Below are 21,954 nucleotides of genomic sequence, written 5' to 3'. Positions count from 1 at the left end.
AAAATCTTTGAATAAATGAATATTTTTAACAATGTTCCACATGGTTAATCTTCAGACAAAGTGTCACAAAGTAGAGTATAGACTCAAAATGGAGTCATTAAAAAGCATTTTGCACAAATCTTCACATTTGGTCACAACTAAATTCCCATTGTGGTATTCCATATACACATTGAATTGACAACCATCACAATTATATTCAAAATGTTTGACTGAATGCTCTCACAGCAGAACAATTCAAAATTGCACTCAATACCACAGAGAAAACCGCTGGAGTCCTTTGCTCTATGTGGTTGATTCTTATCGAATCCAAGTTCATAACATCGCGACTCATATCACAATCTATTATAATTTAATATCCAAAATAACTATCTTCATTAAAGTTACCCATCCTTCGAATAAAGTTTTAACCTTTTTAATTTGAAACCTCTATTGCAATCCCCTTAGACAATTCTACGCTATCCTAAAGCTTTTTTATTTTATAGGCTAGCTGTAAAAGCACTCCCTCAGGTAAATATTTCTCTAATTTTTCCTTATGTTGATTAATTTACCATAAAGCGCTTTTTGAAGAATGTATTAGCAATCGTGGAGTTTTAATTGATTTCTATTTGGTTAATAAAGTGCACCTAAAGCAAGTTAAAGTGAAATAAGTACCATATTTCTTACTCTCTCTCTCTCTCTCTCTCTCTCTCTCTCTCTCTCTCTCTCTCTCTCTCTCTCTCTCTCTCTCTCTCTCTCTCTCTCTCTCTCTCTCTCTCTCTCTCTCTCTCTCTCTCTCTCTCTCTCTCTCTCTCTCATTGAAAACAACAACCATCTTACTTCATTATGCAACCATCCAAATGTGATTCTTTATCAGTGGATTCTTGCGTAGGGTAAAAGCATATCATTTTGTTCTCAAATACAACAACTGCTGAAATAAAAGTATGATAATCATGGGATTATTGGGTTATTTAAAAAAGCTATTTCTAAACCAAGAAAGCCAACCAATGTAATTTACCCCAATCTACTGTTTCACTGTTAAAACCACTGTTTACCAGAAACACTATTGAGGTTGTTTGTTTTGTTGTTTTGACTAGGCCCACTTTGGCCTTACTAAAAGCTGTTTAAATGATGATGCACTCAGTAAAAGAAGGCAACAAAATAAAAATAAAAATGTTGACCTATAAGTTGAGAACACTTCTATACCACTTTGATAAGATGTGGCTACCAGTCAAAAGTTTGGACACACCTACTCAAAAAATGGTTTTTCTTTATTTGTACTATTTTCTACATTGTAGAATAATAGTGAAGACATCAAAACGATGAAATAACACATGGAATCATGTAGTAACTCATCCCAAACCATCTCAATTGGGTTGAGGTTGGGGGATTGTGGAGGCCAGGTCATCTGATGCAGCACTCCATCACTCTCCTTCTTGGTAAAATAGCCCTTACACAGCCTGGAGGTGTGTTGGGTCATTGTGCTGTTGAAAAACAAATGATAGTCCCATTAAACGCAAACCAGATGGGATGGCGTATCGCTGCAGAATGCCATTGTAGCCATGCTGGTTAAGTGTGCCTTGAATTCTAAATAAATCACAGACAGTGTCACCAGCAAAGCACACCCACACCATAACACCTCCTCCTCCATGCTTTACGGTGGGAACTACACATACGGAGATCATCTGTTCACCCACACCGCGTCTCACAAAGACACAGCGGTTGGAACCAAAAATCTCCAATTTGGACTCCAGACTAAAGGACAAATTTCCACCGGTCGAATGTCCTTTGCTCGTGTTTCTTGGCCCAAGCAGGTCTCTTTTTCTTATTGGTGTCCTTTAGTAGTGGTTTCTTTGCAGCAATTCGACCATGAAGGCCTGATTCACACAGTCCCCTCTGAACAGTTGTTGTTGAGATGTGTCTGTGACTTGAACTCTGTGAAGCATTTATTTGGGCTGCAATTTCTGAGGCTGGTAACTCTAATGAACGTATCCTCTGCAGCAGAGGTATCTCTGGGTCTTCCATTCCTGTGGTGGTCCTCATGAGAGCCAGTTTCATCATAGCACTTGATGGTTTTTGCGACTGCACTTGAATAAACTTTCAAAGTTCTTGAGATTTTCCATGTTGACTGACCTTCATGTCTTAAAGTAATGATGGACTGTCGTTTCTCTTTGCTTATTTGAGCTGTTCTTGCCATAATATGGACTTGGTCTTTTACCAAATAGGACTATCTTCTGTATACCCCCCTACCTTGTCACAACACAACTGATTGGCTCAAATGCATTAAGTAGGAAAGAAATTCCACAAATTAACTTTTAAGAAGGCACACCTGTAAATTGAAATGCATTCCAGGTGACTACCTCATGAAGCTGGTTGAGAGAATGCCAAGAGTGTGCAACGCTGTCATCAAGGCAAAAGGTGGCTATTTGAAGAATCTCAAATATAAAATATATTTTGATTTGTTTAACACTTTCTGGGATACTACATGATTCCATATGTGTTATTTCATAGTTTTGATGTCTTCACTATTATTCTACAATGTAGAAAATAGAAAAAATAAAGAAAAACCCTTGAATGAGTAGGTGTGTCCAAACTTTTGACTGGTACTATATATTACACAAAAAATGTGACAAAATAACACTAATTCATCTTAGCTACTGTATCCACCAAAATATGTATGTGTTGTGGCTTTCCATGTACACGAACAGTATATTTCCCATCACCTTAATCACTCGTCCCCATGTACCTGAACTGCCAAAGAATGAACCTTTGATCTGTTTTTGAACCAGCTGACCGCCAACCCCTGACCTTTAACCCTTGACCCGACACAGGATTCTACAAGCTCTCCTGTACAGTTGAGTTGGACTTATCCTCTGCTGCTGCCGCCTCCACCAATGGGACCTTCTCCTTGATGGGAGAGGCAGGAAGTGTTATGCTGCTACTAGTGGCAGGAGCTTCCACGGAGGTGGCAGGTGGCAGGGGGCCCCCGCCAAACTCGCGGGCGATCTCGTCAAAGGTCTTGCCCTTGGTCTCTGGGACTTTGATGAAGGTGAAGATGAAGAAGAAGAGGAGTAAGATCATGAAGATGATAAAGACGTAAGGCCCACAGAGCTCCTACAGAATTACAAACAAAGAGAGAGAAAATGAGTGGAAGTCAGTAATTACTTTAATTAGTCAATGTAATAATTGAAATTTTGACTTAAGTGGAAGTTAGGATTCGCCCCTAATGGGAAACCAAGAGAAACCTCTCGCACCTCCAGTTTGGGGAAGCTGATTCCCACCAGGAAGTTGGCGGTCCAGTTGCAGCAGCCAGCCACGGCTATGGCGGCAGGCCGCGGACCCTGAGAGAAGAGCTCCGCCACTATGAACCATGGGATAGGACCAGGTCCCATCTCAAACATGGCCACGAACAGAAACACAGCCCCAATGCTTAGGTAGCTCAGAGACGAGTAGCCCTTCTACTCAGACAGAGAGAGAGAGAGAGAGAGAGAGAGAGAGAGAGAGAGAGAGAGAGAGAGGAGACGAGAGAGAGAGAGAGAGAGAGAGAGAGAGAGAGAGAGAGAGAGAGAGAGAGAGAAAAAGAAAGAAAGAAAGAAAGAAAGAAAGAAAGAAAGAAAGAAAGAAAGAAAGAAAGAAAGAAAGAAAGAAAGAAAGAAAGAGGGAGGGAGGGAGGGAGGGAGGGAGATAGAGAGAAAGGAGATGGAGATTATCATCAATAATAGCAATGAAAAGGAATTACTGTAATTAATGACATATCTGTTATGTTGAATGACAACCAATAGAAACTGACACCCACCAACAGGAGGGCAATAGTCATGAGCAGGGCACTGACAGCCATTCCGGCCAATCCGATGAGATGCAAAGTCCTTCGTCCCACCCTCTCGACCAGGAAGAGCTGACAAAAACAGAGAAAGAAGTTCCCTTACAGTAAACATACATTACATACACACATAAACTCAATAAACACTAATAAATGCAGCATGTTATACTTACAGATACCACAGTAAAGACAGTGTTAACAGCTCCTGCTCCAATAGTGGCGTAAATGGGTTGGGTTACACCGGCTGATTCAAAGATACCAGTTGAATAGTAGAACACCTGAATAGGGTTGGGGGAGGGCAACAATAAAATGAGGTTATTGATCTGCAACAAGGCCATAATCTATGAATAGGAAGCCACATCTTATCAAAGTGGTATTTTATCATACTGTAACACTATGGAGTAATCCATCGAATAATCCAAACAAATCTCCCAAACATGCAGTCATTAAGCATATAAGGCATGTTGAATGCAGCTGTCATTCAACTATTCAACTATGCATAGGCAGCTGCAGTTCCTCTCTGTATGAAGCCTGGGTCATCTTCTTAAGGACACACATCATTTTTTATTGGATAAATTCAGATAGTACCTCCCCGTCTCTGCCTTTTTTCTTCAGTTTCGTGCCTAGTGAATGCGACCCTGTATTGTTAGGCTGTCCTCTTGAGATATCCTTGGTGACTTTTCAACTAATTCGAATGTGTTTGTACTGAGGCCACCTGGGAGTCATAGTTCACTCACAGCATTGATTCCGGAGAGCTGCTGGGAGAGGTGGAGCATGACGGCGATGAGGAGCGGCTGCCGATAGGCTGCGGTGCGGAACAGCTCAGGGATGGTCACTTTCTTCTCCATGGCCATCTTGGAACTCTCCTCCTTCATCTCCTGCATGTCTTTACTCACGTCCTCGGAGCCACGCAGACGCACCAGGGCTAGGGGGGAGAAAATGGCGGAGTGAGAGAGGCAGATAAGTGACACCATAATGTGAAGGACATACAAGTTTTAAAAGGAGACAATATATTTGTAAAATCATTAGGTAAGTAGAGAGTCAACCAATGACAATATGTTAAAGAAAATATTGAAATACATGAGGTGCATAAAACCTTCTTAGTTTTGTACAAAAGATCATACAGATATCCTTTTCTTTGAGAAATGAAGTAAAAAATTTGGCGCAAAACATTTTTAAAGGCCCAGCGCAGTCAGAAATGTGATTTTCCTGTGTTTTATTTATATTTCCACACTATGACATTGGAATAATACTGTGAAATTGTGAAAATTATTATTATGTATTTTTATAACCCCATTTTTCTCCCCAATTTCGTGAAATCAAATTGGTAGTTACGATCTTGTCTCATCACTGCAACTCCCCAACGGGTTTGGGAGAGGTGAAGGTCGAGTCGAGTCATGCGTTCTTAACACACTGCAAGATTAACCCGGAAACCAGCCGCACCAATGTGTCGGAGGAAACGGCATTCAACTGACGACTGAGTCAGCTTGCAGGAGCTCGGCCCACCACAAGGAGTCACTAGAGCGCGATGAGCCAAGGAAATCCCCCCCGGCCAATCCCTCCCCTAACTCAGACGGCGCTGGGCCAATTGCGCCCCGCTCTATGGGGATCCCGGTCACGGTCGGCTGTGACACAGCCTGGGATCGAACCCGAGGCTGTAGTGTCACCTCAGCACTGCGAAGCAGTGCCTTAGACAGCTGCGCCACTCGGGAGGCCCCTAAAATGTGAAAATGATGATAATGCCCTTTTAGTATAAGAGCTGTTTGAAAAGACAGCTGAAATTTCAGCCTGTTTTGGTGGGATGGAGTTTTGGCCTGCCTGGTGACATCACCAGGTGGTAAATTAGTTAATAGACCAATAAGGAGTTTCAAACCTCTATGACAATAACAGCTAGTTTTCAGTTTTTCCTTCCCCACTCAGACCACTCCACGAAAGTCCATGCAAAATTATTGCTTGAAAAATTGCTCTTTGCTAAGAGTCTTTTTGTCACACCCTGGCTCTGGGGACTCTATATGTTGAGCCAGGGTGTGTAGATTCTATGTGTTTTTGTTCTATGTTCACAGTCTAGTATTGTATTTCTATGTTGGCCAGAGTGGTTCCCAATCAGAGGCAACGAGTGTCAGCTGTTGCTGGTTGTCTCTGATTGGGAGCCATATTTAGACAGGCTGTGTTCCCACAGGTGTTGTGGGATCTTGTTCTTTTTGGTTTGTTCCGTGTTGGTTGTGTTTAACCTAGGACGTCACGTTATCGTTTATTGTTTTGTTCGTGTTATCACTTTGGATAATAAAGTATGTTTGCCTTCAACGCTGCGCCTTGGTCTACTCCGTTCAACGATCGTGACAGAAGATCCCACCATACCAGGACCAAGCAGCGTGTCCAGGAGCAGGCAGCCTGGACATGGGAGGAAGCGCCGGGTAAGGAGCTGGAGAGGTTGGCGATGGCCCAGGTGGGCCAATTGTGGTCCTGGGAGGACATGCTCGGGGGAAAAGGGCCATGGGCTAAGGTTAAGGCCCTGGCGAGAGAGGAGCAACGGCGGCAACAGTGTCGTCGTCGGACGGACGAGAGGCAACCCCAAAACATTTTTAGGGGGGGGCACACGGCATGGGCGACTGGGCAGCAGGAGGCTGCCACAGGGCAAATTGGGAGATTAGGAGAGGAGGCCACCGGGTTTGGGGGGCCAGAAGGCAGGTTGGCGGAGCCTGGATGGAGAGCAGAGCCAACTCCCCGTACTCAGGCATGGCAGCATGAGACTGGGCAGGTTCCGGGGTATGCGGAACTGCGTACTGTGCCACGAGTGGTCCGGCATAGTCCGGTACGTCCTGTGCGAGCACCCCGCACGTGTCGTGCGAAGGTGGGCATGCAGCCAGGACGGAGTGTGCCGGCTCAGCGCTCGTGGCCTCCAGTGCCTCTCCTCGGTCCCGGATATCCTGCGCCAGTGTCACGTGCTGTTATGCCAGTACGGGTACACAGCCCTGTACGTCCTGTGCTGATGCCTCACACAGAGTGTGTGAAGGTAGGCATTCAGCCAGGACGGGTTGTGGCAGCTCTTCACTCCAGGCCTCCTATCCGTCTCCACAGCCCGGCCCGGCCTGTTCCTGCTCCTCGCACCAAGCCTCCGGTGCGCGTTGCCAGCCCAGCCCGGCCTGTTCCTGCCACTCGCACCAAGCCAACGGTGCGCATTGCCAGCCCAGCCCGGCCTGTTCCTGCCACTCGCACCAAGCCTACGGTGTGCGTCGCCAGCCCGGCCCGGCCTGTTCCTGCCACTCGCACCAAGCCTACGGTGTGCGTCGCCAGCCCGGCCCGGCCTGTTCCTGCCACTCGCACCAAGCCTACGGTGTGCGTCGCCAGCCCGGCCCGGCCTGTTCCTGCCCCTCGCACCAAGCCTACGGTGCGCGTCGCCAGCCCGGCCCGGCCTGTTCCTGCCCTTCGCACCAAGCCTACGGTGCGCGTCGCCAGCCCAGCCCGGCCTGTTCCTGCTCCTCGCACCAAGCCTACGGTGCGCGTCGCCAGCCCGGTCCGGCCTGTTCCTGCCACTCGCACCAAGCCTACGGTGCGCGTCGCCAGCCCGGCCCGGCCTGTTCCTGCCACTCGCACCAAGCCTATGGTGCGCGTCGCCAGCCCGGCCCGGCCTGTTCCTGCCACTCGCACCAAGCCTACGGTGTGCATCGCCAGCCCGGCCCGGCCTGTTCCTGCCCCTCGCACCAAGCCTACGGTGCGCGTCGCCAGCCCGGCCCGGCCTGTTCCTGCCACTCGCACCAAGCCAGGGGTGCGAGTCGTCAGCCCGGTAAGGCTCGTTCCTGCTCCACGCACCAAGCCAGGGGTGCGAGTCGTCAGCCCGGTAAGGCCCGTTCCTGCTCCACGCACCAAGCCAGGGGTGCGAGTCATCAGCCCGGTAAGGCCCGTTCCTGCTCCACGCACCAAGCCAGGGGTGCGCATCGTCAGCCCGGTCCGGCCCGTTGCTGCTCCACGCACCAAGCCAGGGGTGCGCATCGTCAGCCCGGCCCGGCCCGTTCCTGCTCCACGCACCAAGCCAGGGGTGCGCGTCGTCAGTCCGGCACAACCCGTGCCTGGTCAGGTACCGGTCAGCTGCTCCACACCGGAGCTTAAGCAATCCGCTCCTACGATATCCAGTCCAGCTCCAGCCAGCGGGGCCAGACCGGACCAGGGGCGCTACGGGGGGATTATTGGAGGGTGGTGGGCAAGCCCGGAGCCGGAACCGCCTCCGAGGAGGAATGCCCACCCAGCCCTCCCCTGTTTGGTTTATGTTGAGGCGCGGTCGCAGTCCGCGCCTTTGGGAAAGTACTGTCACACCCTGGCTCTGGGGACTCTATATGTTGAGCCAGGGTGTGTAGATTCTATGTGTTTTTGTTCTATGTTCACAGTCTAGTATTGTATTTCTATGTTGGCCAGAGTGGTTCCCAATCAGAGGCAACGAGTGTCAGCTGTTGCTGGTTGTCTCTGATTGGGAGCCATATTTAGACAGGCTGTGTTCCCACAGGTGTTGTGGGATCTTGTTCCTTTTGGTTTGTTCCGTGTTGGTTGTGTTTAACCTAGGACGTCACGTCACGTTATCGTTTATTGTTTTGTTCGTGTTATCACTTTGGATAATAAAGTATGTTTGCCTTCAACGCTGCGCCTTGGTCTACTCCGTTCAACGATCGTGACACTTTCTTTGTTTCATTTTGACCATTTTAATTTAAAACAATCACAGTAAGACACTTAATTGTTAGACAAAAATGATTTGATATTGAGATAAAAACAGCTGCATTGGACCTTTAAAAACACTAATTGAGTAAATAGTAGCACCAACACTAAAACCTGCCTGCGTTGTAGTTGTTTGTTCAGTAGCATGGTTCCATGGTCATAGCATTGTTCCATGGTCCTGCCAGTTCTTTCATAATGGTATCCATCACATAAAAGACTGACCAAACAAATGTTCCCTTTTTTATTATCTTATTCACCAAAGAGTTTGAAACAAAACAGTGTGAAGGAGATTAGGACATGCACTCAGGTGACCCCCACAGTGTGAAATACTGTAGCGACCGGTGCCAAAACCTGCTGTTGGCCTATGCTGTGCGTCAGTCAAGGACTCTTTTCTTGGCTCAACAAGCTTCCGTCTCGCCTGTCCTGTCTAAGCCTGTCACTGTATGCATTAAATTCATGCCCAGTCAGAGGAAGGGCAATAACGCCACAGGCCTATGTTTGGCATGCACAATTCACACCATTCAAGGGTATTTAATGGACACTACATGATCAAAAGTATGTGGACACTTGCTCATCAAACATCTTATTCCAAAATCATGGGCATTAATATGGAGTTGATCCCCCTTTGCTGCTATATCAGCCTCCAGTCAGGGCTCTGTGCAGGCCAGTCAAGTTCTTCTACACCGATCTCGACAAACCATTTCTGTATGGACATCGCTTTGTGCACGGTGGCATTGTCATGCTGAAACAGGAAAGGGCCTTTCCCAAACTGTTGCCACAAAGTTGGAAGCGTAGAATCGTCTATAATGTCATTATATGCTGTAGCGTTAAGATTTCCCTTCACTGGAACTAGGGGGCCTAGCCCGAACCATGAAAAACAGCCCCAGACCATTATTCCTCCTCCACCAAACTTTACAGTTGGCACTATGCATTCGGGCAGGTAGAGTTCTCCTGGCATCCACCAAACCCAAATTTGTCCGTCGGGATGCCAGATGGTAAAGCGTGATTCATCACTTCAGAGAACGCGTTTCCACTGCTCCAGAGTCCAATGGCGGCGAGCTTTACACCATCCAGCCGACACTTGGCATTGCGCATGGTGTCTTAGGCTTGTGTGTGGATGCTCGGCCATGGAAACCCACTTCATTAAGCTCCCGACGAAGCTCTGCTGATGTTGCTTCCAGAGTCAGTTTGGAACTCGGTAGTGAGTGTTGCAACGGAGGACAGACGATTTTTACGCGCTACGCGCTTCAGCACTTGGCGGTCCCATTCTGTGAGCTTGTGGCCTACCACTTCACGGCTGAGCCGTTGTTGCTCCTAGATGTTTGTACTTCACAATAACACCACTTACAGTTGACCGGGGCAGCTCTAGCAGGGCAGAAATTTGATGAACTGACTTGTTGGAAAGGTCGCATCCTATAACGGTGCCACGTTGAAAGTCACTGAGCTCTTCAGTAAGGCCATTCTACTGCCAATGTTTGTCTTTGGAGATTGCATGGCTGTGTGCTAGATTTTATACACCTGTCAGCAATGGGTGTGGCTGAAATAGCCGACCCTGCCTTACACAGGAAGCGGCACAGGTCCTAATCCAGGCACTTGTCATCTCCCGTCTGGATTACTGCAACTCGCTGTTGGCTGGGCTCCCTGCCTGTGCCATTAAACCCCTACAACTCATCCAGAATGCCGCAGCCCCTCTGGTGTTCAACCTTCCCAAGTTCTCTCACGTCACCCCGCTCCTCTGCACACTCCACTGGCTTCCAGTTGAAGCTTGCATCTGCTACAAGACCATGGTGCTTGCCTACGGAGCTGTGAGGGGAACGGCACCTCCTTACCTTCAGGCTCTGATCAGTCCCTACACCCAAACGAGGGCATTGCGTTCATCCACCTCTGGCCTGCTGGCCCCCCTACCTCTGCGGCAGCACAGTTCCCGCTCAGCCCAGTCAAAACTGTTCGCTGCTCTGGCACCCCAATGGTGGAACAAGCTCCCTCACGACGCCAGGACAGCGGAGTCACTCACCACCTTCCGGAGACACTTGAAACCCCACCTTTAAGGAATACCTGGGATAGGATAAAGTAATCCTTCTACCCCCCCCTTACCCCACCCCAAAGAAAGAAAAAAAAAACATATTGTAAAGTGGTTATCCCACTGGCTATAAGGTGAATGTACCAATTTGTAAGTCGCTCTGGATAAGAGCATCTGCTAAATGACGTAAATGTAAATGTAAATGTAATTTCAAGGGGTGTCCACATATTTTTTGTATATATAGTGTACATTGAGGGCTTATTAGGTACACCCATATAGTACCGGGTCGGATCCACCTTTGCTTCCAGAACAGGCTGAATTCTTCGGGACATGGAAACATTGCTCAATTGGTATCAAGGGACCTAAAGTGTGCCAGGAAAACATTCCCCACATCATTACACCACCTCCACCAGCCTGTACCGTTCACACCAGGCAGGATGGGGCCATGGACTCATGCTGATTACTCAAAATCCTGACTTTGCCATCAGCATGACGCAACAGGAACCGGGATTCATCGGACCAGGCAATGTTTTTCCACTCCTTAATTGTCCAGTGTTGGTGATCGTGTGCCCACTGGAGCAGCTTCTTCTTGTTTTTAGCTGATAGGAGTGGATGTCCGCTGCAATACCCCATCCGTGACAAGGACCGACGAGTTGTGCGTTCTGAGATGCCGTTCTGAACACCACTGTTGTACTGTGCCGTTATTTGCCTGTCTGTTAGCTTGCACGATTCTTGCCATTCTCCTTCGACCTCTCATCAACAAGCTGTTTTCGCAGGACTGCCACAGGCTGGATGTTTTTTGTTTGTCGCACCATTCTTTCTAAACCCGAGACACAGTAGTGCGTAAAAAGCCCAGGAGGCTGGCCGTTTCTGAGATACTGGAACCGGCGTGCCTGGCACTGACAATCATACCAAGCTCAAAGTCGCTTAGGTCACTCGTTTTGCCCATTCTAACATTCAATCGAATAGTAACTGAATGCCTCGATGCCTGTCTGCCTGCTTTATATAGCAAGCCACTGCCATGTGACTCACTGTTTTTGGAGCAAACCATTTTCATGAACGGGTGGTGTACCTAATAAACTGACCACTGAGTGTATGTTTTATTGTGACATACACCAGTATGTTGGTATATAAGTACCACTCACAAAATTACTCAATTTTACTATATTATTTATCCGCAAATAGATGCAATTCCAGGAACATTCAAGCTAAAATAGGACTATTAAATGAAGTGTTTCCATTTAACTTCCTGACGGTCCAGAGTAAATGACTGCGTTTGGAGCATGGATATAGAATTACTAGAATGTGCAAATTCCCTCAAACCTCAACAATTTGATGGTTTCTATGGCTTGGAGCACCCACCTTTGCGGGCCTGCTCCTCCTTGTTCTGGTTGATGAGGAGGAAGCGGGGGCTTTCGGGACAGAAGGGCAGCAGGATACACTGCAGCACGGCCGGGATGACCGTCAGAGCCAGCAGCAGAGGCCACAGCTTGTCCGACCCCAGCAGAGACTCCAAGCCAAAGACCTATAACACAGAGAGGTTTAAGTAGGATTAACTTTACTACCAGGAATGTTTAATTCACAGCACCACAGCTTACATGCAAACATGAATGGGATATACTGTACATTGATGGGATGGGAAGCACTGATGGGATATACACTATGGTTGATAGTATTAAACAATACACTAATCCATTGATGGTATGGAATGGAAGAGGCAGTTCTATAAAGCAATTCTAATGGAGAAGGTTCATGACAGTGTGTGGAAGAAAATGAAGGGGAAGAATATTAAGAATTGTATTCCTAGAGAAAGATGCAGTCGCTCATTAAAAACGAATGTAATACTCATTAAATAATTACAATAAATAGCAAATAATTAGGCAAAGACATTACTCCAATGTTAAGTGGCAAGGGTGCGTGATGAGAAATCTGAATGTCTGCTGGCTACGACTTAATCATTTAAGCAGTGGTGTAGTGGAGGGTAAAAGCAAGTAAACGCAGTTTACGCACTTTTATTTTTTGCATGAACATTTACCCACCCTTTGCGGGAAAACACATTGAAAGTATAGGGAGTGTAACTTTATTATCCCCTAACAGCGATCAGCGTTTACCCACCTATTGTTGTTAACACTACATCACTGCATATAAGAATACTCCCGCACATAAAACATAATATTCTTATATGGGGACTTTATTACCAGCATCACAAGCACACACGGTATGGTAACGTACGTGTTAAGACTATTCCTTTGTTTATGGGCAGAAATCAAGATGGCTGCCGTCAAGGACTGACCTGAGCCACCAGGATGCCAACCACCACGCCCAGCTGATGTAAGGTGCCGAAGGCGCCCCTTAGAGGGGTGGGGGACAGCTCCCCCACGTACATGGGTGTAAGGCCAGTGAAGAGGCCGCAGAAGAGGCCGATGACGAGGCGTCCGGCAATGACCATCTCATAGGAAGAGCAGAGGGTGGAGAAACCCATGAGGAGGCCTCCGATCACAGCCAGGATGTTGACCAGAAACATGGACAATTTCCTTTATCCCAATACCCGAGACACACACACACACACATATGGGAGGGTTACGAGACAATGTGTAGAGTAAGAGATAGACAGAGAGAGAGGTAATGAGGGAGGGAGAGTGAGATGTAGAAGGAAGTAGTGGGAGAAGGAAACAACGGAATAGTTGAAGGAATTTTTTGTTGTTGCAGTGATTCCAATCACACTCCACTGACTCCTTGGAGCTTAATTGGTTCTGACAGCTTAGCAGAGGCAGAAACAGAAAGAGACCAAGGAAAGGACCGGAACTGGAGAGTGACTAAATTCACTCCTAAGGAAAACATTCCCAATACTTTTAATAAACTTTATTCACAGCTGATTGTTGTACCATCGACAATGTGTGGGTAGCTGATAAATGGTTGTGTCTTTTAAAATCAGTGCAGATGACTGGCAATGCACTAGAAATGTTGTTCTAAGTATCCTGACTCAAATAATATTGTTAGTGTGTGAAGGTGCAGTGGTTTTTAATCTACATGTCAACATGTTTGGTTTTTGCATTGAGAACTTCACTTGCTACCCTGTTCGGAAATGTTAACATTAGAAAACAACCGATAGTCAGTGAAAAATGGCACCGGTGTGAATAGGTGAATACTGGGTCACCACTCACCTCCCAAATCTGTCTGCCATCACTCCGACGCTGAAGGAGCCCACCATGCCGCCCACACTAAAGATGGCCACCGAAAAGCTCCACACAATGGTACACGTTCCTGGTGCGATGGGCTCGCCATACCTCTCCATCCACGTGTTGTTAAAGAAAGCCCGCAGTTTCTAAACAGGTGAGGGGGAGAAAGAGAGAGGGAGAGAGGGAGAGAGAGCAATAAATAATTATTAGATAAATCAAGATATTATCTCTTGATTTAACGCTTAATGAAATGCAGTGTAATACAAATCAGTAGTACAATATCCACAAGCATAATGGAAAGCGATTAAACATAACGTACAGTTTAACAAAACCAAAGCCCACACATGCTTTCACTGTTATAAGAAAACACAAAATAAACCTACAAACCTGTTCAGGTGCATTAATGACCCCTGTGTTGTAGCCAAACTGCAGCGAGCCAATGACTGCAGTGGCCAGGGAGAACAGGAGGTATCCTGTCACCTGCTTTTTCTGTTAGAGACAGAATGGGGATAGTGTGTGTTATTAGGGGTTTATGCATAGTACATTCGGATCAAGCAGCCCCTACAGTGTAAAACTAAAACTCTTTCAGAGGCATTAATACTGTTGTCCATGCACCATCTGGAAATTACATCATACAGTTACAGGTTAAGCTATTATAATGTCTCTGGCCGGGTGTCAAACCCAAGTCATCTGCAGCCTACATGACTTAATACAGCATTAGCCCACTGAGGTAAAGCCTAAACTTCCAGAAGTCTCAGACAAGTTTACACATCTTGTTTACTGAACCACCTTTATTCTTCTCTCGACCTGTACCACCACTGAATACTTAATTATTTATTAGAAATAAAATTTATCTTGAGATGCACCATCTTGTTTTCAAGTGTGCAAGTGATTATTTAGTTTTTTTTACAAAAAAACAATACTTAGTAGCAAGAATAATATGGCAACTACTGTCTAATAATAATAACAATGAAATAATAATAATACAAATGTACATTGACAACATCAAAAAGTTGTTGTACAACTACTCATAGGCTTACAACTAATACAAACTACTGCTAAATACTAATACAACTAAGTACCTATAATATATACATACATACAGGTATATATTTACAAATATCTTCACATGGGGATGTTTTTATTAGTTAAAATCACAAACAGTTTGTTCTTAACATTTGAAAAATTACTTTCTTAAATTCCCTGTGTGATTTTAATGCCCTAATTTCTATAGGTAAATTATCCCTGTCAGTTAGGCCTTTGTATCTGAAAGATCTTACTCCAACCTCAGGATGTACCCTTGGAATTTGTAATTGCTGCTGTTGTCGAAAGGAGTAGTGTGAGTCTTATAAAGTTAGGTGTTCCTTAATATATACAGGAAAATTTAAGTTGAAACGTTTAAAAATAAATTGGTACCAATGCAGTTGTCTTCTGTTTGGGAGTGACAGACAATTTAGTGATTCATACATTGTGCAATGATGTCTTATAAATGGCATCCAATAATGAATCTGCAAAGATTGTTATAAATGACATCTAATTTGCAAAGTAAGGTATTGGTTGTGTTTTGATAGATTATGCCACCAGAGTCTAGGATAGGAAGCAGCAGTTGGGTTAACTAAGGTCTTTCTAATGGATACAGTAAATCAATTATTAGATCTGGTAACCCAAGCTTATAGATAATTGTTTTTCTAATGTAATCAATATGCTTTCCAAAAGATAATTCAGAATCTATCCTCAAACCCAACACTTTTAAGCATTGTTCCATGAATTTTGAAATTGCCAGCTGTGGAGTTTATTATTTGCCGTGTACCAAACAGCATGATATAGGACTTTGTTTGATTTGAAACCAAATTATTTGCAAGAAACCATTTTTGTAAAGAGGTAAAATAATCTTGGAGAGCACTGTATCATCAGCGTATAAGTGAACATGTTTATTCTGACACATTAGAGGCAATTCATTTATGAATATAGAGAAAAGAAGGGGGGCCAATACTGAGCCTTGAGGTACACCTCTACTGAGTACAAGAAGTTGTGATTTGTGTCCTATGAAAACACATTGTTTTCTATTGCTAAGATACGCATGGAACCAGTTAAGTGTCCGTTAGTGAAACCAATGTTTTTAAGTTTTCCTGGTAAAATAGAATGATCAACTAAACCAAATGCTTTTGATAAATCAATAAAGATGGCAACAGTTAGTGTGCCTTGGTCAGATTAAGAATGTATTTAATTTGTGAGTTTCACTAATTCTGTAGTAGTAGAATGGTTGGGTCTAAAGCCAGATTGAAAGGGTGAAATTAAATTAAATTAATCTAGGTACTGATACAGTTGGGAACATATTAATTTCTCAAAGATTTTTAGCTATTGAACAGATTACTGATACTGTAGGACTAAAATTATTTGGGTCTAAGGAGTTTCCACCTTTATGAAGAGGGGTCACTCGGGGACATTTCCATACAAAAGGTATTTCACCAGTCTTTAAATAAGTTGAATAAATCTGCTAAAGTATACATTATAACATTAGCAGACCACGTTATAGCCTTATGCATATGCATTAGGCTACATGCTGGATACCAAAATGCAGGCTGCATCTGCATTGCTTGCTGTTTGATGTTTTAGGCTGGGTTTCTGTATAGCACTTTGTGACATCTGCTGATGTAGAAAGGGCTTTATAAATAAATGTGATTGATTGATTGATTGATTTACATTGGACTGTGCTCTTAAATGATGCTGTAGCCAGTTCTCAAATTAAACTCCTTGAAGGCCATATAAATCAGGCCACTGGGTCTTTTCTGCTGAATCCTGTAATATAGAACACTATGCAGAGACACTGCTGAGAAAGCATATTGTTAGAGGTTATGTGATACTGGACTGGCCATGCCTCGCGGCTTAGGTGCCCTTTGGTCCACCTTTAGAGCTTGTGGTTGAGGTGGTGTTTAGACCGTGTGTGAGCCTCAGTTTGTGAGAGAAGAGATGTGAGGGACCAGTGTAGGAAATGTTAATAAGGCCCCAAATGTTGGTTGTAAATTGCCTTGTGAATACAATTAAATAATAAGATCAAAAATGTTCTTGGCATCAGTATAATTTATTTGATCTTTACATCACCTTACATCTAACTATAGTTGAATGATGCAATTCTGGTCCATTATAAACATTGCCCTTCCATCTCCTCCCCTACTCATCAACAATGTCTGAATTACATTTTCTCTACCACCATATGTCAGATTTCCAAACATATTTGAATTGCTTATATTTGCTGTGTTTTTCACCTCTGTGTTTTGACGGGAAGGTCTCCCAAAGTGATGGTGGCTCCATTCAATAGTGGAACTGTTTTCACAAAACCCATACAAATCTTTAACGGAAATCCCAATGAAAAACAGGAACTGAAGTAGGCAGGGATGTATCACAAGACAAAGCGTGTGTCCGCAAAACATACATTGTGACAGTCTGTGGTATTTTAACACACTGTAAACAAACAGGCGCAATACACCATAGCTCCCACCATACCCGCTCCCCCCCCTCTCTCTTCCCTCCCCCTCTCACTCTGTTTATATACTGAAGTTCACCTTCCACCACTCCCCATCTCTCTTCTTCTCTTCCCCTAACCCCCCATGCTGCCTGTCAAGTCACAATGACTCAGTAGAAATAAGCAGCCATGAGATGCATTCAAAATAGTGTACTAATTGATCAAATTATCTTGATTTGTACAATAATTTGATCAATATTGAATGCGTCATTTTAAAAGAACACCCAAGTCATGAAACAGGATAAGAGTTGAGTGAGTTTTAAAATAAGACTGTGGTAAAAGAGCGCTTCATTTTCAGCCCGGCCAAATACTGCGTGTTCATTTCACGATTACGCACCGTCATACATCAGTTATGTTTACAATGCAACTCTGTGCTAGTAGCCTAGTAATAGGGTTGTTTGCAAAGTGAGCAAACGCTCAAATAAAAATAAGCATGCTACAGGGTAGTCCTTTTCAGAGTCACAGAAGTGGAACTTATCCATCTGACCTTAGTGAACTGTACACTCAGGGCTCCATCTCGCTTTCCCTCTTTTTGTTCCCCTCCCTCTCTTTCTAATGATATAACACACTACTTCTTCCATAGCCCCCTCCCAGACTGCATCTCTTTCCCTTTCTTTTTCCCCTCCCTGTTTCTAACAATGCACACATTGCTTCCTCCATAGCCCCCTCCATCCAAGAGAATCTGTCTCATCCTCGTTGTCATAACAACTGCCTGGAGGTGGCACTTGCTAAAATAGACCAAAACACACAGCGATAAAACATGGCATTGCTGCTCCTTGCACCAATGCATTGTGGGAGGGAAAATACCTCTCTCGCTCTCGCAATTAAATTAAATTAAATCCAATTTGCTTTATTGGCATGACATAAGAATGTACATATTTCCAAAGCGTACTTTGGAGATTCTCTCTCTCTCTTTCTCTCTCTCTCTCTCTCTCTCTCTCTCTCTTTCAGTATAATAGCGATAGAGATTCTGGCCTAATTCTTTGAGACATTCACTGAACTGGTCACTCTTATCTCTTTCATCTACGAGAACCAATCAAACCCATTCATGTAATGCAGGACGCTGAGGCCAAATTGTATTGATGAGTTGATTAGCTTTGGCTATATATTCAATATCACAACATAGATTGAGATCCAAATGGCCTTGGGTTATTTCATTATGTCAATATCAGAGATTAATGATCAGAATTGTATGCCATAGCCTATGGCATGATAACTGTCATTACCTAAAAGCTATTTCTGGACCCTATAATTCATAGAACAGTAAACTGTCCAATTCTATCACTGGGTCGCTCATGGAAGCTCAGCATAGAACATGAGGATGACTCACTGATATACAGCATGGATGGTACAACACCCACCACCATGAAGTGGGTTTTGAACAGTCACATGACATTCTGACTGCATGCAACAGAATTGGAAATCATTTGATGGATTGTACCCATGCAAATGTTAAGGGACCTTTTGAGGGGCCACACATTGTATGGTCAAAGTATAGTATGCCTGAGTAGTGCATGGTCAGCATATAATAACAGCAGCATAGATCACTACTCTGTCCACATTATTAAATTAGGGAGCAGCACTTACCTCCTCCACCATCTTCAGTGAGATATTCACTAACAAAAAGCAGCTCTTGATGAGAAGTTGACAAACAGGACAGGAGGACAAGAGAAAAGATCTTCAGGTGGAAAAGGCTTGCGGAACCGCCCAGTCTTCAAAGCTGCAGCCTCAAAAATAAGGAACTGATAAGTCGCTGTCCTTGGTGCTGAAACTGATCACAAGTAGAAATACAACGTTGCCCTGCTGCTTTTACGAATTAAACTCAAGTAGCCCTACAATAACATTGTTTTATCTAGCCTTCTTTTAACATCTTCATAGATAGCAATGTCTTCATTCGTTTACGATTCCATTCAATTTGTTTATTTTATGTTCAGTTGTTAGGCTACATTGTTACAATGCATACAAGGCTATAGTGAATCCGATGGCAGCAAATGCAATATACTTCGCTTAAAAATCACTACTCTATGAAATGCAAAAAAATTAACTTGGCGGTCAAATCGAGCCATTCCCACACAATGTTGGGTGACTTCTTAATGGGCCTAAAAACACTACTTTTGACCTACCTACTATCAATCCTTTATGCGGACGATTTGTCAGCAATGCCCTACATATGTTATATAATAGTATAAATCAAGCAATTTACCGCAATTCACCTGTCGTGATCAGACGTGCTATTCCTCTCTCACCCTCAACGATTCCACTGGCACCAATGTGGTACTATAAAAACAGGCTCATGAAAATGTATTCGTTATTCGTTTCCTATAGCTCAGGCTTGTGGAGTCGATGCTCGACAACCCGCACATTTCCTTTTGACGATAGCCCAGTTTCCATCAACCTATGAAAAACGAGATGCTCTCTGCGTAACCCAACTCGCTTTTTTGCATCACATCTCGTGACAGCTATGCGGTCATGGGCAAAGGCGTGGGTCTCCTATTATGGTGAGGATAGTGAACCAACGAATTTTTTAGTTGTAGGGAATGTAGCGGTCCCCGGGTAGAACCAGTGTATTCAGTTTCCTCCCCATGATGCTCAGCGAGCCGACCTTGAGAGTGATCAGCTGATGATGGATGCGCTTTCGTGCGACCTATTCCTCCATCTAATATTTGTTTAAATGGATTAAGTTGTAACATAGGCCAGTTCGACAATAAGGTTGATAGATATATGCTGAATAAATTGACTCCCGTATATTGTTCTCAAGCAGAATTTGTACTAGCCAGTGGGACTGAAACTGAATAACTGTATTGGGTATCACATCACATGGCTGTCAGAAATCTCGTGACCCAGTGTGAGAATAATAACAGAGTAGTCCATGGCTCAGGGTTATTCAGTCAGCAAGAACAAGCAGAATTAAACACATTTTGTTCATAAATAGTTACATTGTTAACTTGTAGGCTATGTTCCAAAATAAAGAGCAAAGCTCTTGGTAATTATGCATACCATAGGCCTAGAAAGCATTCGTTTTCAATTCTTTGAGATCAAAATAAACATGCTCCCTTACACAGTGCCCCATTATTCTCAATATAAAAGAAGGCCTACAAGACTTTGGCTATACTTTTGAAATGTGGGTTGGAGTAACATGGCACAAACAATTTGTTGCAGCATCAATGTCAATTGAATTTGATGGTATTGCACCAGGTTATGTGCCCTTTCATCATCCTGATAATGTAATAAAGGTTGTGCCCTTTCATCATCCTGATAATGTAATAAAGGTTGTGCCTGTATTTAGACAATGAGCACTTCCCTTCTGTAATTGACCCATTCCTCATTGCAATTCCTCCCCTTCACCTCATTCAGTTTCATTTGACCAGCATTCAGCAGTCTTTCCTGCAACCCTCATGGTCAGTTGCATCATTTATTTTATTTTTATTTTTATTGTTCTAACAACTTAATTTTGTAGTTTCTGTTTAAATTACATATCTTTAGCAACACACATGCAAATCAATGTTCAACCATAGGCACACATAGGCCTGTATACACTGTTTTCAACCCATGCTATGATGGGTTAGTGGAAGAAAATAGTGGTATCCTTTAGATTAGAATGTCTCAAACAGGTTGTGACAGAGGCTGGTGGGAGGAGCTATAGGATGACAGGGTCATTGTACTGGCTGGAATGGAATAAATGGAACATAGTCCAACATGTGGTTTCCATATGTTCGATGTGTTCGATACTGTTCCATTTATTCCATTCCAGCCATTACAATGAGCCCATCCTCCTATAGCTCCTCCCACCAACCACCACCTTGTTGTGGATAGCAGTGGAGGCTCCTCAGAGGAAGAAGGGACCATCCTCCTCAGTGATTTTCATAAAAAATAAAAATGTTAAAACATTACAAAAGTTATCCTTTTTAGATAAAACTGAACTAAATATAATCAAGTCACCAAAGAATTGATTAAAACATACTATTTTGCAAATAAGGTCTACAGTAGCCTCAACAGCACTCTGTAGGGCAGCACCATGGTATAGCCGGAGGACAGCTAGCTTCTGTCCTCCTCTGGGTACATTGACTTCAATACAAAACCTAGGAGGTTCTCACCCCCTTCCATAGACTTAAACAGTAATTATGACAACTTCTGGAGGACGTCCTCCAAGCTATCAGAGCTCTTGCAGCATGAACTGACATGTTGTCCACCCAATCAAAGGATCAGAGAATGAATCTAGTACTGAAAGCATAAGATAGCTAGCTAGCACTGCAGTGCATATAATGTGGTGAGTAGTTGACTCAAAGAGAGAGAAAGACAATAGTTGAACAGTTTTGAACAAATTAATTTATTCCAAAATGAAGGAGAAGCAAGAGAGAGAGATAGAGATTTTATTGTTTTTCACTTTAAGTTTCACTTACTTAGCTAGCAAATGCAGCTAGCTAGTTTAGACTACTCAAACACCCTGCTTAAACAGAGGGATGCAACACTGGAACTCTTCTAAGTCAAGGTAAGCTTTTGGCTTTACCGGGGCCGTTGGTGTAAGAGCTAAACTACTTACTGACTGTACACTGTAATGTTACTGCATGATTGTAGCAGGTTCTATTAGCTATGTTGACTATGACATTACTTTAGCTAATATGGTGACAACGATGTAGGCTGTGTGTAGCAGTTATGATATGCCTGGTCACATACAGCTGATGTGTTGTGCATTGAAGTCCATAAGCGACGAAGGGAAAAGGTGAGAGGAGGA

At 44.0% G+C, this 21,954-nt stretch overlaps 1 protein-coding gene across 4 annotated transcripts; it reads right to left on the bottom strand.

Annotated features, from left to right (window-relative positions):
• Positions 1 to 2,524: 2,524 nt before the first annotated feature.
• On the bottom strand, positions 2,525 to 19,761 carry LOC121586419 (solute carrier family 2, facilitated glucose transporter member 1-like). 4 transcript variants are annotated; one of them, XM_041903078.2, is made up of 11 exons: positions 19,426 to 19,761; positions 18,810 to 18,993; positions 14,087 to 14,188; positions 13,685 to 13,845; positions 12,814 to 13,054; positions 11,883 to 12,045; positions 4,534 to 4,721; positions 3,970 to 4,074; positions 3,773 to 3,871; positions 3,231 to 3,434; positions 2,525 to 3,090 (listed from the first exon to the last, which is right to left on the bottom strand). In XM_041903078.2, the coding sequence occupies exons 2-11, from the start codon at positions 18,819 to 18,821 to the stop codon at positions 2,812 to 2,814; spliced, it is 1,554 nt and encodes a 517-aa protein (XP_041759012.1). In that variant the 5' UTR covers positions 18,822 to 18,993; positions 19,426 to 19,761; the 3' UTR covers positions 2,525 to 2,811. The 4 variants fall into 4 exon arrangements, with proteins under 4 accessions (XP_041759012.1, XP_041759015.1, XP_041759013.1 ...); XM_041903081.2 differs by having other exon boundaries at positions 18,810 to 18,942; XM_041903079.2 differs by having other exon boundaries at positions 19,436 to 19,761.
• Positions 19,762 to 21,954: the final 2,193 nt, after the last annotated feature.

The sequence above is a fragment of the Coregonus clupeaformis genome, chromosome 17, assembly GCF_020615455.1.
Source record: "Coregonus clupeaformis isolate EN_2021a chromosome 17, ASM2061545v1, whole genome shotgun sequence".
In the NCBI taxonomy this organism is placed as follows: Eukaryota; Metazoa; Chordata; class Actinopteri; order Salmoniformes; family Salmonidae; genus Coregonus; species Coregonus clupeaformis.
Note: the sequence above shows the minus strand (reverse complement) of the source record. Positions and strands in the feature narration are given on the sequence as shown.